The following is a 17,995-nucleotide window of genomic DNA, read 5'->3' as shown; positions in this document are numbered from 1 at the left end:
CTATTTTCTGTGAAATTAACAGGTTTTGGAAAAAGGAAAAATATAATATTACAACACAGCTGTACTTTCATTTTATCTACTGCCTGCTTTTCAACTTTCAAATAAGTGTATTTTTACAGTAAATTGGTTTTTTATAAAGAAAAACTTCCACGAGAGAAAAACTAGTTAAGTCAGGAAGATCTTCAACAGGTTAATCATGTTGCCTGGGCTTTTGACAGTCAGCAAAATCATAATCTATTATAATAAAGAGAAGTTTACCACCAACACTTTCTTTTTTATTCGTAAGAGTTTCTCAGGCCTTAGGGGCCTCTCTGGCTTCCTTAAACTTTGCAAAGACATTGCTTTAATCCTTTTGCCTAAAAAACATGTGAACTGTGATTGCGAGGCTGGAAATACTTAAATGAGGGAAAATAAAATAAGCTTGTTAACCATCCTGCAACCAAAAAAACCACTGCACTCATTTAAGTCCCAATTTTCTGTTTCATTTCTCACTCATGCTGATTCAGCAGTTACCGTGTTACAAACAAAATCTGTCGCTGGTTCTCAAAAATTGGGTGCGAGGAATTAAAGCATTTAAAACCCTGAAACAGCTCAAAGAAATGGCTTTGGTTTGTGGTATATTTTACGTTTACATTCGTACTGCTACTAGGTAGGCACATTTCCATATGTGCTACTACCAGCCCATATGGGTGAGGGATGCTGCTCAGGGCCATGGCCTCCGGTGGTTGCAGGGCTGAGGAGATCCCTCCTGCCCGGCCGCAGGGGCTCCGTTGGGAGGTTTGTGCTCCTGACTGAGGATGCTGCTGCCACTTGCCTGTGTGCAGCTTCAACCAGTAGCAAAAATGAGCTCATACGGCAGAGACAGCCATGCACAGGCCACCGACATGGCCGGACACAGGGGCATCCGCAGACAAGGCACTGTCTGCAACAGCCCCTAGTGCAGGCGCTGCATCAAATGGAAGCACAGCCAGCCAGGTCCCCTCCTCCTCCTGGGGTGAGGAAGACTGAGGGTCACTAGTGAAGGCACACGTCTCCCCGCTCTCTGGATTCACACGGCCATTCGTGGATCCCTCAAGTACCAGCACAGCCCCTCTGCCCAGCACCCCTGCCCGCATCCCAGCCCCTCTTACTTCTGCTTTAGCAACTGCCTACTTTATACTACTCACCACACTACTAACTGCAACCTCTTTCCCCCAGTATGCAAGGCACTGCTTGCAGGAATATGCTCATTTTTTTTTATTTTATTTTTTTTTGTGCGTATGTGAAATAATTTTAGTTTCAACATTGTGGTGAAAGAGAAAGTTTTCATAGAGCAAGATGCAAGGAGCTCTCACTCATTCATCAGACTACACTCTTGGAAGTTGAGAAATCTTCACTGGCAGTCAGCTTTTCACAGGCTAATGCATGGTTCAGCAGCTCCAAATATCAAACTGATACATGCTTACTTCTGTGAAAAAAAAGGAAAATTATGCAGAACCCCTTAGATTCAGTGTAATATCAATTTGTGCCTAATTTGCCACTTGCAAATCCATCACTCCATACATTATCCATCCTGCAATAGACCACTTGTTGCTTGTTCTCAAAAGTGTATTCTGAATATTTTCAACTGCAACCTCATTTTCATTTAAATATTAACTGGAAGTAGACTCTCTCTCCTAAAAATGTTACAACATTATGGAAACAGCCGGGAAAAAAATCCCCAAACCCAGTAATACTGATGCTTTATCCTCAGTAGGCATAATGAATGCATTGTCTTTTGCAGAAGCTACTGGAGCAGTGGCAAGCAGGTGCTTTGACGAACTTTCATTTTAAAGCTGTTCCCTACAGTAAGGGTTGCATGGAAGAATTCTTAAAATCAGGCATATGAGAAGGAGATGTCTGGTTGTTATTCACTTTGGGTCAGATCAAAGAATCCTAAAATAAGCCTAAGTACAGAAGGTAAACCCAGAAAATTCCTTTAAGGCCACCTTTCAGAGTTTATCTCAAATAGTTCCCTTGGCAAAGAGAGGTGTACAGTTTCTGTAGTGCATTGTAAGAAGGAAAACTAGCTAAGCTATACAATCAAAAAGCACAGACTTATGGGGGTCTCCAAGAAGCCAAAATATTCTCAGGAAGCTCAGGTACCCCTGACGCACCTCCGAAGCATTACCTACCTGCTGACCACCCTTCTGAAGCTGAAACTAGGCTGCAACAAATCGTAGGGCTTACTTACCTGCATGGCATTTATTTGTGAATTCCTTCCCCCCTCAAGGGAAGTCTGAAGTAAAAACAGAGATAAAAATCGACAAAATCCAAACAATATTACGTATTTGACAGAATCCTCACAGGGACAAAAGAAGGGACAACAGGCTCTTTCATCACAAGACACTCAGGTACAAGATATACAACAATAAAGCCAACTAATATTTTCAAACACTGCAGCAGGTATGACTCAATCTTTGAGTAATGACTGATGATAGGTAAAATTTTGGAAAGATTTAGAAAGTAATTTAGTTTTGAGACCAGGCTTTAGTTGATGAGTACGATAAGCTTTTGCAGTATTTTTTTCCCTCCTGCTATAAAGCAAGCTGTGTTTGGCATTTTTTAAAACAGGAGCAGTAACAGTAGCGGAGACACTAGCAACAGCAATGGTCATGTCTGCTCCACTTCCTGGAATGATGTGTGAAGAGGCACAAAATATAACATAATTGGCCTCTAAGGACCATAATGACTCTAATTATTACTGCAGCTCCATCCCAATGGTATCTTGAGTATCTCTCAGACTTTAACGCCAAATCCCTGTGACTACCAGAGTACCACTTTCTACATACTACAAGGAAATTAAGTGACTAGCCCAGAGTAACATTGGAAATCTGCACCAAAGACCCCAGCTCAGCCCAGGAGACCCAAACTCAAGTTTTAACTATCAGACTGCCCTTCCCTCCTTTCTTTACCTAAGAGTGGAGCTACAAGGATCTCAGAGATAAATACTTCAAAATGTCAAAACCCATCACTAACTCACACTTTCTAGACACACAGTTTCAGTCTGACCTTGAAGTAGGATGGTTGCAGAAGTGGTATGGAAGGTGCAGTTGTTTCTATATAAAACTGAGTTATGGCTGTTCTGCAGTATAATTGTGAGCTCACTGTTGTTCTTAGTCCCTAAATCTCTTGGTTGTACTCATGGAAAACTGAGAAGAAACATCATGCTCCTCTCTGAAGCTCTCATCACATTTCCATTTTGGCAAGACATCCAGTCCAGATCTTTCTAAACTCACAAAGCAGGACAGAAAAGCAGCACTTGGCACCCTACTTAAACTTTGTTATCTAAAAACGCTGAATTGCTTTAAATAGGATGGTATGCTTTGATTTGTCATAATGTTTATTATTGCACTTATTTTCTGCCTACAGATATTATTAAAGAAGATGTTTCATCTCGATGTATGTATAAAATCAAAGGAACGAAGCAAGGCAGTATGCCTATTTAATTACTGTCCTGGTTCTTTCAGTAAATGATGGCTGAGCATACCAATATGAATAAGGATTTGTAACTAAATGTCACAATATAATTATGAAAGTGCACGAAACTGAGATGCAGACTCTGATTCTAATTGCTCCATGATAACCATACAAATGCATCTCACTCAACAGTATTCTTTCATGACCCTGGAGTTCAGGACTGTGCTCCTTTGCCCTTCTTGTCTATTTATGAAGGAGCAACCTCTTGGCGTCTAAATTATGGCTGTGATGTTCCATGATGCTGGTCTTCCAACTGCTCCATTTAACTGAATAGGATTTACAAGCATATATCATTAATAAAATTTCTATCAGGCAGAAAGAAACCTAAGTGATACCCACCAATTGAACATTATCAATCCTTCACCCCTCTTCACACCAAAAAAAGAGCCATAAATACTAATTTGCTCAGGAAACTGAGTATTTTCCTTGATCCGTTGAGAACACACTGCACAGTCCAATTATCTGTATCTCAGACATGTTTTAAGACTTATCCTGAGGGAAGCACAGCTAGAATCTGGTGTTACATGCCTCCTGTGGCTCATCAGCCAGGCTCATTCGCAACTCAACTTTTCAGGTAAAACACACTAAAGGAGTTTTAGGGTAAAGTTAAATTGGTACCAGTTCTGGGTTGTGGGGTTTTTTTTTTTCTCACTTAAAATCGCAGTAAGATTACACTGTTCATTTACATAAATAACAGAACAGAATAGGACTCTCAGCTCATTACTACTTTCCCAGAATATGGAGCAGGGTGCTCCAGGATACTGGAGGACTAACCTTATATATTAGCCTATGATTTCTATTTAGTTTCATTCCAATTTAATACTAACTTCTTCTCTACTCATTATTTCTTCTTCTCCTTATTTTCAGTAACTTAAGCTTCAAGGCTGCTAATAACATGCCTAGCCACAAGCATGCAGTGGTGATTTTTGACTAACACCAATACGCTCTCTTCATTTAATAATGCTACCTATTATTTCACTGCAAAGCCCACAAAAATCTCTTTTCTCCATGCCCAGTACTCTTTCAAAAGCTGTAGATCATGGTTAGAAGAGTTTAGAAGACTACAAGTTTTATTTCATTTCCCTGGAGACTTTAAGTTACTCCATTACTATGTCAGATTTATTAAACAATGCTTCAGGGGGAAACGTGTAGCTTAGTAGAATAGGTTATTCTGAAAATATAAAAATCCCTCCACTTTAACTTTTCAGCTATGGAGAAACTAGTTGCATGTGACTCTCCACTCCATACTTCAAAGCCATGCTGGAAGCCAGTGTGCACATGCGAGTCTTCTTCCCTCGCAAAATTAAAAACTAACACAAAAACTTCCCCTTTTAATTTTTATTGGGATACCTATGCAGTGGCATAATTAACATCGCAAAATCACACATCAGTTTATGTTCACTATTAGTACTGCTTCCTTTTTTATTATCTTATTGTCCAAAATCTGTAGTGGCAATGCAAGATGCTACTGAGCTAAATAATCTGTGACCTTCCTTTTTGGCACAGACACAGAGCTCTTTATTACTTTACCGTCACAATCTTTATTTCGTTCAAAGACTGTAAATATAAACTGAAAAGTTATTATACATTTCAAGCAGAAAACAGAAGGGATGCTGCCCTAGTTTAACCTAATCTGTAACTAATATATCTCTAAAGGTGGTATTTGAGAACGGTGAAGATTTTAAAATAGCTCAAGGAGTTGGGTGCCCAGTTCCAATTAAAAATCAAAACATGTCATTGTTTTTAAACACAGAAACATAATTTGCTGCAATGATACATTCATGAGTAAAGCAATACACTCAAACTACCCAAGTATCTCTTCTCTGGTTCTAAGCAGTTGTCTGACAAAAATACATAGTTAGGATTGGGGTTTTTTCCTGTTGTCTATTTAAAGGGAAATTAAAAACACTAAAAAAATCTGCTTTCCTTGCACTGACTAACACAAATGGATTACACAGGCGCTTTGTCAGACTCTCAGAGGCAACTTCTGCTTGGGAGCAGGAGGCCTGCTTTGCTAGAAATCTCAGGAAAAACATCCAGCAAGTGGTATTTGCCCCATCTCAGTTTCTGTGCTGCTGCAACTGTATTTCAAAAATGCGACACCTTATGTCCAGACACCGCCAGTGGTAGGGCCAAAGCTCAGTGCCCCTGCACGCTTCCCTGCATAAACACTGATGAGGACTCCAGGCTTCCGACAAGGGCCAGCTTTTGTCACACTGAGGACCAGCCCCGGAGCCAAAGGCACCCTGCAACACCCCGCGTCGGCCACGCTAACAGCTAACACTTCTGGTTTCAATGAATCCCAGCTGATCCACCATAGCTGGGGAGCTGCCTTTTGGTGCTTTGCTGCCAGAACAAGTAGCATAATTTGTAAGTACAGCATATTCTTCTATTCCATTATTACATTTAGAAGGTGTTTCACATTTCAAAAGCAAGCAAATTTACTTCTGTTTTACAGTTTGCAACTCCCTGTGTTAATGACCCACTACCAGCACTGAATCTTGCTGTACTTTTTCTTTAATAGCATTTCTATTTCTCCCACTCCTGGTTAAAAAGAAAACAAACCACCAAAAAACAAAATGCCAAAGGGGTTTCATCTCAGCTCTCCTACCTTACATTAAAAAATTAACAAGAATAATTAGTACATTTAATTAATAGACACAGGAGGAGCTCCAAACCCACCACAGAATTTTCACACAGCTTGTTCATTGCACTCAAAATAACTCAGCAACTACCTAATTATAATCACTGGGTCATTACACCAACACTTCCGTTTGGCTGGGTACTGATGGCAATTGATCTGCAGGCTATCTATATTTAAAGGAAATACAATAAAAAATCCTGACTTTTACTTTCTAAATAAACAAGTGCACTGCATTTTTCTTGGCAAGGCTGCTGATAACATAATTATGTTACTAAAATATCATAACCTGATATGATGACTGTAATTTGACATTTAAATTACTTGCTCATCCATCTCAAAAACCAAAACCCTGTTTCTACCTTGCCCACAGAAGTTTGCAAAAACCTTACATTAAACTGTCAAATTAATAATTTATTTTCCTTAAATGAAAAAACAAGTATTTGCGTTGTGATAGAGTACTCTGGCCCAACACACTACATTTTGGATCTCACTAATGTGCATGAAATGAGAACTAATACAAACACACGACAAATGTTAGAACTGTTTCCAACCACCTCACGAAGATGTGCCTCTACCTGCTCATTACTGACAGCGGTAAGCAGGCACCATACCATAGCTTTACATTTTAAAATAAAGAGCACTGATTTAATAACTATTTTCCTATTTCTTGTTAGGTGTACATGAGCAAGTACTATATCATAAGAGTGATACTACTACATCAGACCTTCACATGCTCATTCCGTTCCGTTCTATTTACACCAAGCTACCAAGAACAGCCCCTTCTTTCTCAACATCTGCTAACACAAGAAAATATATATACGGCACAGACGAGCCATAGCCACCATGTCAAGTCATTTTGTCAAGTCACATACACTCTTTTTCATTCACAAACCTTAAGAAAATACCAAAGCATGGATTACCACATACACAGAACTAAGCACACACTTAAAAAGCTTCTAACAGAGATGCTCTTAAGTTAGGTTTGAACAAAATGCACTCTCTCTCTGAAAGTGGGCTTGGTTTTTCTGAGTTGAACAGTAGAGGGATGCTAAAGTACACTTTCATAGTTCCACTTTTAATTCATTTTCTTCCAGCAAATAAGACAAATAATTCTATTTCTGAAAGATCCTGGGTGAAATAAATAACTATGCTTTACATGTACTTCGGATCACTGCCTTACAGACGAGGCTGAGGCATTAAACCCAAAATGGCTAAAGCTCCAGCAAAAGACAAATCTCTTCTAAAAATTATAGTGAGCTACATTATTCAAAACAATGCAGCAAACATTCAAGCAACAGCATGATGGATGCAGCAGGCCAGTCTGGGTACACAGCTAATCAATATCGCACTCGTGAACAGTCACTGCGTAGTGTGGAGCCTGACATGGGGGTGACACGCACATGTGCTTAATATTCAGTACCATGAGCAGTCACTTCAGCCGGATTTGTCACTACAGGTCCCAGCTACACACGTACATGTTTGTAGAAAGATGCAGCGGCACTGGTTTTATGATACCTATGGCAAATACTTAAGAAATTACAAAAGACCTTAGATAGCTATGCCTTTGTGAACTTTTAGAAAAGGCTACTATTTACTGCAGTCACGATTTAATGACAACACCAACCATGCACAACCAAGTATCTGGATTTTCAGTAGGCTATGGCACAACACAAGTACGTAACTCACCCACATTAATGTGCGTTACTTGAATAAATTTCCCACTGCTTATGTCACTGAATATAAAGGTCTTCCTTATACATTTGAGTAATCAATTCTTGTAATCAAGTAAGTAAAGTTTCACCAGGGAAAAGGAAAATGAATGAGGTTAAATTAATGCTGTCACTTTCTATAACTGGCAATAGTTTCCTCCTACAGAAACCACTAACTTCATTATTTTACAACAGGAAATCAACACTGTAGCGTGTTTTTAAAGTCTAATTTACTTAGAGTAATAAAAAGGCACCCTCAAGGCTCATCGTGTATGTCATATTATGCTTAGTTTTAAACATTCCAGTTTAAGAACAGTGTGCAAAATTCTCAGTGAATCAAGTTGATTAATATTTTGCATTTGTATGCAGTAGTGCTCTCCACTCACTGAGTACTATACAAATATTATTTCATTAAATTTCAAAGCAATTGTGTAGGTGGGATAATGAAATGTCTCTGTCTTACATTCTTTATCTTGGCAATACAGCCTTTAAAACAGAAGCAAAAGTAGTAAATTCATGCAGTAAACTCACAAGACAAAAGGTCAGAAATGAGGAAATTCCAACTTCTAAAGCCCTGCTAAGACTAGCAGGGCACAGAAGTCTACATTCAAAGTAGAAGCATCTACATGATGTTTGCAGGTGTCTACTTATCTCAAATTGTATGGTTAGAGAAACAGTTAGGGCTATTTTTTTTTATTTTCTAGTACTCAGCAGTGTTCATAGTGCCTTTCTGCAGGAACCCTATTTCATGAGGATGCTGCTGGAGGGCAACCAGCTCATTAGGGAAAAGCTGAGAGGACAGAACAAGAACACGTGTAATAATTCAGTTCAGAGTATTAATTGAAAAAATAATAACAATCACAAAAATGAAAGAGGTAACAGATCTGTCTCTTTCTCTTTTCTAACTCTGTGTTTTAATTAATACAGCATTCCACTTTCTAGAACAACGTTTCCTTGCCTGCCAATTGGCTCCTAGCTCCTATTTCAGAGCTCACTCCTTAATAGCTATTTCTCCCAGAAATCTTTTCAATAGTATCTTATTTTCTATTCATAAATGGCCACTAAAATTATGGTGGATCGATACAATACAATTATTTTGTTAAATTACTATTACGAACTTCAGTAGAAAGTCAAAAAGACACTTCCCCATCCTAGCAAATCCTGTTCTTTTCAACCACAGCAGCTAAAAGCAGAAGCTATTATCAACTGGGCCTTAACTAACAAGAGTCTCTAAAAACCGGGCGCTCCTAATGGCAGTTAAGAGACTTTCTCAACTTGCCTTTAACCACCATCAACTGTATTTATTACCGTTGGCACTACACTTCAGAATTGCTATCTTTTAATGATACAGCTTGCTGCGTACAGCCTCCTGACCAAGGAATAGTTTCTGATATTCAAGTCAAGGATGTGATGTTAGCCCTCATATTCAGCTAATTTGTCATTTCAGAGATATTCATAGGCTCTTGAAGATTAGGAACTTGTCCGATTCATTAGTTATCCCTCCTTAACAACCTAAGAAAGAATTATCTTCCAATTGCACTTCTTCATATTTCAGTGTCTTTGTTAAAATACTGCAATGGAGCTTCTCTTGAAACATTTCCCCCTATAGTAATTCTCCACAGAATTCCTTATAAAGAACCAAAGTGGGGCACAAGTGAATTTTACTATGGCTCTATGACTTATGGCCCTAATAAAAATCAATGCTATAATCAGTATTTAGAACATCAACAGGATTTTTATTGCACTGTAAATAGTCACAGCAGTGTTGATAACTTGAATCCCAGAAAAGAATAATTTTAAGGTTTCCATGTAAAAAGCAGCTTTTAATGTCTTATTTTTATACTCAAACACCTTCATTTTGATAACAGATCTAGAAGTACATGCATTAACTTCCAGCTAACTTTAGTATGATACACATGTGGATGTCAGATGTACAGATTCCTTTCAGATATTGGAGAAACACATGGAAATGTGAACAAATATTGCTACAAAACTACTCAAATATGTAAAACTGACATAACATAGCGCTGAATCTGGTACACAATGGACAGCATGTACCAACAGAGAAGAGGAGGCTCACAAATCTGCACATCTGGGATTGTGTTGAATGATTTTTGTTGAAGCAAGCCATAGGGGCAAGCTATCAAGCCCATCAGCTTTAAGAAGCTTTTACAGAAATTCCAACAAAATGGTTACTAGCAAATACTATGGAAAATCATCGACTCTTATTTTCAGGCTGGTACCATAGTGAAAGAATCAAACAGTCCCTTGGTTTTATTAAAATTCACTTAGAATAATAAATTCTACCATAAGAGTACTGGCTTATCCCCAGCATGTAATCTGTTCTCTTCTTCTTTAAAAAGGGGACAAGATTGAAGATCTTTTTAAAATCATATATTGCTTCCCAATTATCTGCAATAGCTTATATGTGCATGCCCAGAAATATGATCACCTCCAAACTGATGAGTTTACAAAAGTTTAAAGGTCTGCATTAAACCAGTTGTATATATTCAAAATTATCACTTCTGTATTCTGGTGCTTATAAGGAATTCTAGACCCACCAAAAATGGATCAAAAAGCAAATATTAATAAAATAAAACCCGTTTTGTTTAAAAACAATGTGTGTACTGCAACATGTGTCTTTATATTACTGCTCAGAACAGAAATGTTCACCATGCTGCAAAGGGCAATGCAGGTCTTTCTGTTCTAAAAGCATCCCATTTGCTATGGATAATGACACAAGAGTAGAAACATTGTATGTCATATCACATCTCCATCTTAAATACTTTTCTATCAAGTATAATGTCATTTAGGCATTGTGATCTTAGCTGTGTTCCAGAAGCTGCTACCCATCTTAATAACAATGATAATGATAATAATGATGATGATTATGATGATGATAATAATAATAACAACAACAATGAACTGGACATGACTTTTCCATCACTTAATTCCATGCTTCATAAATATAAAAAAAAGATAAAAAGGAGGAAAACACAGATAAGTCCAAATGCAACACGTTAAGGAAGTTCGTTTATGGAAAATGGTTCTGCCAGTTAATTTGTTTCCATCAGGTCCAGGGAAAGAACGTCTACACACTACGATTTCTTGTAAAATGTAATGTTTGGTTTCAAAGATTTTTGACACACATTTCTTCCTCTATGAGTTAACTTTCTGTAACCACTTAATAGCATAATTCAGTACAGTTTGAAAGGTCCTTTTCTGTGCAGTTAATTTGTTGCATCCTAGCTCCCAGTAAATTAGGAAACTACGATCATGCACATATTGCTGCTACAACCCTCCTTTAAACAGGAGCACAGCTCAAGCAGCTCATCCATAACCATTGCTAAATTTGCATCGAAGGAGGGACCAGAACTAAAGACAGCATACACAAGCAGGCATATGTCTCAAACCCCACTTCCACGTCAGTTATGCATGAATATGTGCTTACAGGTACCTACATTCATGGATGGAGAAAGAGAGGTCAGAAAGCAGCAGGTAAAAGAGAGGGTGAGAATTACTCCTGCTTAAAAGCATGTCAGTGCCATAAGAGAGTATCACATCAGAGTACAAACTCGGAGCTCTACCTGTGGTTAAGTACAAGTCTCACGTATGTTTTAAGTCTCCCTGAACCCTGTGGAGTCAGCAGGACTTTTCCTGTTCACGGACTAGTCCCTGCACTGTCCCAATCACAGCCAAAGGAAATGCAAGATGCCCCACTGCAGGTACCACGACTTACCAAGACCCTGCATAAATCTATTATAAAATTGTTCTGAACACCCTGCGAGTTGACCTTGCTCATTGCTATTAATCAAGGTAGTGCAACATGAGAGAAAGGATCAAGTTCTGTTCACATCTCAAGCCACACCTTCTTTATTTGAAGCATATTATTCCAGTACACACTAAATAGGATTGCAATTATATCAGCAGTGGTCTTTCTGGGAACCGCCTGGGGTAAGCAACAGTCATTTTAAGTATCTAAAAAAGCAGATGGGTCTGCCCTTGGTGCTGGAATTTTTCTGTAGCTGTAAAAATGCAGCGTAAAGAGTGTATTTCTGTCAAATGGCAAACACTACCAAAAAAAAATGCATCCTGCTTCTCCTCTTCCATGAAAATGAGGGGTTTTTTATTTCCAAGTAATTGTACTGAATGCATTCTCTTTATCTTTCTAGAACAATACTTCATTGAAGATATTCAGTACCTATCTGACTTACCAGAATGATGGTGATGTTGTTCTTCTAGGAACTCCAAGTCAAGCATTAGGTCATCTTCATCCAACTCACAGGAACCCAAGTTATTCAAAACATCCTAATATATATTTAAAAAAAAAAAGGGCATTTAGACAGATGTGTTAACCAAACAAAATAATGCACAAAATAATGAGCAATCAGTTCAGAGTAATACATTTAAGCAGGAACTACAGAAAAAATTTCTAACATTGGACCAGTGAGACATTGTATGAAACACCTGTCCAACTAGAAATGTATCACTCTTCTGGTTTTAGAGAATCTCAATTATTTAACAAAAAAACCCCACCCAAAACAAACACCAAAACAAAGCCAGAAGTACAAGTAACACCATCCATATAACTACTTTTTTTTAACTGATCAATGATGGTTTTGTGTCTTTCAAGTTTAATCATAACTTTTAAAGAACATTAAAATGTTATTTTTAGCTCAACGTAAGAAGTATCAGTACTTGTCTTTCATTAAATTTTGGAATCCTAAGCACTGCCTGCCCTTACCAATATACTCTGAAGAGAGATTTATAGTTCTACTTTTCCAAGGGATAGATTCACAAACTTAGGATAAACAGGAAATTCAGGCACAAATGATCAGCTCATGATTTTTTAAGTATTAAGGTGGGTGGTAAATGCTTACCTGGATAGAAAGAAAGCCTAAGTGTAGCTTAGGTCCCCATTCCCTTTTTGCCTCTGTCCCCTGCTCCTGTATTCACCATGGGCAACTTCAGAAAATGAGATGATGAGGCAAATGTTTTCTCTAGCCCCTACCAACCTAAAGCTGTTATACTCAATGTGTTAAGAGAAATACTCAGTCTCAGTTTTCTACTATGGTCATTTCTTTTGACTTGGTAACATCAGATTTTCTCCATAGTCACCAACATCTAACCAAACATAACTCATGCATTCTCCAGCTGGCATTTTGCTTGCAAATCTGTAAGTGACACTGCCACAGGCTTAATTCTCCAGCCCATTCACAGGCAAAGAAGGTCAGTAGATCCTGCATGAGGTGCTGGCAACCCAGACGTCGCACAGGCTCCCAACACAAACATAACCCAGAGAACATGGGAATTCAGTGCAAGAGAGGTCAGGTGATCTTCCCAAAGTATCCAGCTGTCCAAGATCCCTGTGTAGCAATCTGCCATACAGAGAGCAGAGAAATATAACAGGAGTATATATTAAACTAGCAAAAGCCTTCCCTGACTTAAGTTTGAACTATATTTTTCTATGCTCCTTCTAATCCTTTGAAGTATTTTCCCTCCACAACAGATGTTAATTCTTACTCACACTCACAACTTACATTCATTCAACCCTTTTTGAGTAATTATTTCTTCAAATCCTGCTTTCTACTCTTTCACACACTCCAGGCAGTCAACAAAAGGACTTTTTTTTATTTCACATTCTTTCCCTGACTTGAGCATGAGAAAACCCATGAGCACAAGAAAACCTCTTCTGAGATACAAACCCCACTGCTAATGCCATTACTACATTTACAGATGCCAAGCACGGGAAGTGACAATTGCCAAGTGCAGAGACCTCCACACAAGCAGTGAGCAGCATGTTGCACAGAAGGAAAGTATACATCACATGAACATTACAGTGACATCAAACATAAAGCATCTTATTCCCTCTAACTCAAAGAGCTGCTGACAAGCCTTCATCAGTGACTGTTTCTTTCCCTCATGCTGACAAAACATAGGCATTCAATAATCAAATTATTTATTACTCTACAAAACAAAAGCATAAAAATAAAACAAGAAAATGCAAAACACAGATGCATTATATCAGGTTACTGTACCTGATACTTATGTAGACAGAAACTTTTCTAGTCTGGATTGGCATTAACACATAACAAACCCAAACTAAAACTAGTTTACTAAAAAAAAAAATAAAATTAAAGACAATGTTTTCTGTATTAAAACAGAAGTGTGAGAACACACATTGCTCAATGCTATAGATAACCTAAAACTTAAATAACTTCTGAATCACTGTTGTAACTACTGAAACACTGAAGATTGAAAAACTCATTTAGGACTCATGTGTATCCTTTAGTACCTAAATATCTTTCAAAATAGTAGCAGCAAGACACTTCCCAGATTTGTTTGCTGTTCTTTTACACAAGTTCCAAAAGCGCTGCCTGACGTGACTGAAGTATCTTCAGTCCAACTGTCATTACCAGCTGTATTTCAGAAGAAGAATCAATGATTATGGCATGTTAAGATCAGATGAACATAAGGAAACCATGTCTCAATCAAAGGAAGAGTTTGAGGGGGTTTTCTCCCTTTTTAAATTTAGACGCTATTATGCACTCAAGCTTTATCAAATGGTATATTAAAACTGCTCAGAGAATGTACAACATACCTTGTTTCTATATTATTTTCTTAATATACGAAAAGCATTTTGGTGACAAACTTCAGAACATTCCCTGCAATTTTTAAGCAATAGCTAAAAGTTCTTCATACTAGTAGAGGACAAAGGTAAAAGGGTTAAAGTACACAGGTTTGTTCTTATTAACTCATATTGATATTAATGCTAAGCATCCTTTGATGAGCTGTACCAGCAGTAAGGAGCATGACTTCATGCTAACTGAGCATCGCCTATATCTTGTGCAGTAACCTACACGTGTTCCAAACTCTTGGGAAACTGACTGCAAAAATGTAGCGATTCACAGCCTTTATCAAAAAACAAATTCTATTTGATTTGGGAAAAAAGCACACACAAACGGAACGACAGTTTTCCAAATTGAGAAACTCCCCCAGGTGAGATGGACCAAAAGGCAAAGATTTGTGTACCATTCTCCCCCTGCATATTACCACCTTTCAGGAAGGTCTTCGCTTCCAAGAACCTTCAGAGTGGGGGCGAACTGTGCTCCATCTATTCTCTGTCCTGCAAGGCTGATGTGTGTGCACCCTGCTCCTCACTGCAACACCTCTGCTTGTCCACCCTGAGCTGAGGGCTCCCAGCTGCCTCCCCCACAGACCTGTGATGCCCTTGCCTTCCCTCTCCTACGGCCCCTTCGGCTGCACCAACAATAGCAGACAAATTAAAGTGACAAATAAAAGCTCCCCCAGATTTATTCTTCTCAGAAGTACCTCCACCAGGGGAAGCCTCCCTCTTTCCTCAGGACTCCACTCGTTCCTTATAAAGGGACAAATCACACAACTGGAAACAAACAAATTAAAGCAGCTACTGTCCATCAGGACGAGGAGGAGGGCTTGGCAGAGCCAGAGGTGTCAATGACATCAGCCCAGATGCTTCCCTGCTCTCATCACCCGCCTCTGTGGGTACAGTCCTTCCTCAGACAGAACACAGAAATGAACTCATAAATGCCTAAAAGCACATCCAAGCAGAGAACATTAGTTAAGTTCCCAGGGCTGTCCTAACTGAGTAACATTTTCTGAAAGCATATAATTAGAAAATATAATAAGAGTTCCTAGAATGACCTGCCTAATGCCCCAGAACAGCTCAGCGGTATCACTAACATTGGTATCACCAACGTCCTCCGGCCCTCTGCCTCCTCACCGGGATCCATTACTCCTTTATTGCTATGACAATTAGTAACAATTGTAATTTCTTTTGAAGTTTAATATCTCTTGACCCTTTCCCTGTTCTCCCTCTTACCACTGCTGCTGCATTCTTTGAAGAATAATGCAATTAAATTTTAAAAGAAGAAAATAGGAGAGATCAAGCCCTAAAGAGCATTCCAAGTGAATAGTTTCAAGGCTTTGCTACATAAAGAAAAAGAAATTAATGCTTCCATCGAAGTCCCAAGGAAACATCTGTTGTCTATTTATGGTGGCATACCTTCTATTTATTCCAGGAGGCAAATCATTTAGTTAAGGCAGAAGCCCTGCAGCAAAAACTTCTCCATTGGCTCTGTAATAGCCCCTTGGAAACTTTAAGACATATTTTGCTACTTCTGGTGTCTGCTTGACTTCTGATACTGTTTTGCCATTAAAATGGACCCAAAACTAAAATGATTCTGCTTTTTTCTTCCATTCGATCTGGAAGTTGGTCATAACCCGTGAGAAGCACCCATGAACACACTTACTTAGTCAATCATTTACCCACGCGTCTCGGTTTTTCTGACTGCAGACTCGATTTTGGTTCTTTCCGCTGGACTTTGGATATTATCTCTCCCCCCCACCCCCTGTAAAGCAATATAGGATCAAACAAGATGAGGCTTCGAAGTTTTAGCACCTTTAGTCAAGACAGGCTGTAATCCCCGTTTACCTACCACTCTTTCCACTTTTGACTTGGTGAACTACCACTGTTAATTAAACAAGTTTAACAGTGATATATAAAATGTTACTAATTCAGAATAAAAAGCAGTAATTTGGACAACAGTTCAGACTGTTTTTAACAACTGATGATGCCTGTAGCAGAACAGAATGCTAGTCTAAGAATATTTCAAGGCATCACTAACTTTACATTAACAATTTTCATATTTAAAATTATTGCAGCAACAAGAAGTGTAAACTGCTGGGTTTCATCCAACAGCTCGGTATCTTACTCAAAGCTCATTGAACTCAATGGTACTCAAATTAGTTGTGACTGGGCCTAGACATTCTTAAGAACTATGACCTAAGGAGTGTTTTATTGTTAAAAGATACGTGGTGATTTGCAGGGATATAGTTCAGAAACAACTGAAACATTAGAGGGATAGAGATGTATCAGACATACAGTTCCTCTCAGCCAGACAGCACGTATTTGATTAGTAAGTTTACTCAGAATTGCTGCAGGGGGTTTCCTTCCTACCTTAGTTCCCTCCCTATGTCCATCTTTCTCTTCCGAGTTTCCCTTCGTATAATCACTCAAAGGAAATCTAATGCATAATACAAGAATTTCCACTCCTTTTCCAGAATAGTAAATTATTTCATTATTTTTAGACCTGTTCCAGCTCAGGGTCTACAACACTTACAATGAGTTTGAAATCTGGAATAAATAAAAACAGCTTTAGTAGTAAATACACATAAAGTGCCCAACATAACAATCTCAAAGCTACTATTGGGCTTAATCAAACAACAAACAGCAAATAACATTTCTTTATAAAGTCCCCTTTACAATGTGGGGGTTTTAAATTATTATTTCAAATAACCAACTTACACATATAAATACCGAGTGAAATTACTCCTTACAGAATTATTAGTATACTCCTCTAAAAACTGGCTACTCTGGTATTCAAAAATGACAAGAAAACATACATATTAATATACAAATACATTAAAGCACATTATTTTGTTCAGCAATGAAATTCACTTTTAAAATGGACCTAGCAAAATCGGACCAATTGCATAATATATATAAACAAAGCTAGGTAAATCCTTTTAAAACCAAATATTTACAACTAATATGCAAAACCAAGATGAATAATTGGGTTTACGTGACAAATCTGCCCATTTGAAACAGACAGCAATCCATAGCACCAATCAAAAGGTTAACTTGTTCGTGTTTCCACACATTTTTATTCTAGACTCTTCTTCCTCCTATACCATTGAAATAATAAAGTAGTAAGATCCTAAAGGCAGCAGACACAGGTTGTCTATCATTACCAGCAACTTTGAAGAGTTTTATATATTATTTTGTAATTTTATTCTAATTAATACAGTCAGTATGATGTTCAATGGCTTCTGTTTCTTTTCCATTTTCTATGCTGCTATCTCAAGGGAGATTCAGCCCTGACAAATTTTGTTTTTCTGGACAAGGGGATGGAGATTTTTTTTCTGACCAGTGCTGTTGTGCATCCACAAAGAAGTTGCCACTGGGGCCTGGCATTTCCCAGTGTTCTTCAGGGTTCTTTGACACAAGTGACTGAGATTTCCATTATATTACAGTACGGTGATGCTGCAACAAAATCTCGACTGTTGCTTGGAAAATGTTCTAGACCTTCGAGAACCTGAGGTC

The 17,995-nt window shown here is 38.3% G+C and overlaps 1 protein-coding gene across 5 annotated transcripts in view; it reads right to left on the bottom strand.

Moving 5' to 3' along the window:
* CCSER1 (coiled-coil serine rich protein 1) overlaps nucleotides 1–17,995 on the bottom strand; it is a 709,724-nt gene that overhangs the window by 567,114 nt on the left and 124,615 nt on the right. For all 5 annotated transcript variants that reach the window (XM_056332770.1, XM_056332760.1, XM_056332788.1 and 2 more), the window contains exon 4: nucleotides 12,066–12,159. In XM_056332770.1, the coding sequence (XP_056188745.1) occupies nucleotides 12,066–12,159 (94 nt within the window). The remainder of the gene's footprint in view (nucleotides 1–12,065; nucleotides 12,160–17,995) is intronic.

Source organism: Falco biarmicus, chromosome 1 (genome assembly GCF_023638135.1).
Source record: "Falco biarmicus isolate bFalBia1 chromosome 1, bFalBia1.pri, whole genome shotgun sequence".
In the NCBI taxonomy this organism is placed as follows: domain Eukaryota; kingdom Metazoa; phylum Chordata; class Aves; order Falconiformes; family Falconidae; genus Falco; species Falco biarmicus.
The sequence above is the reverse complement of the archived record's forward strand: the minus strand, read 5'-3'. Positions and strand labels throughout refer to the sequence as shown.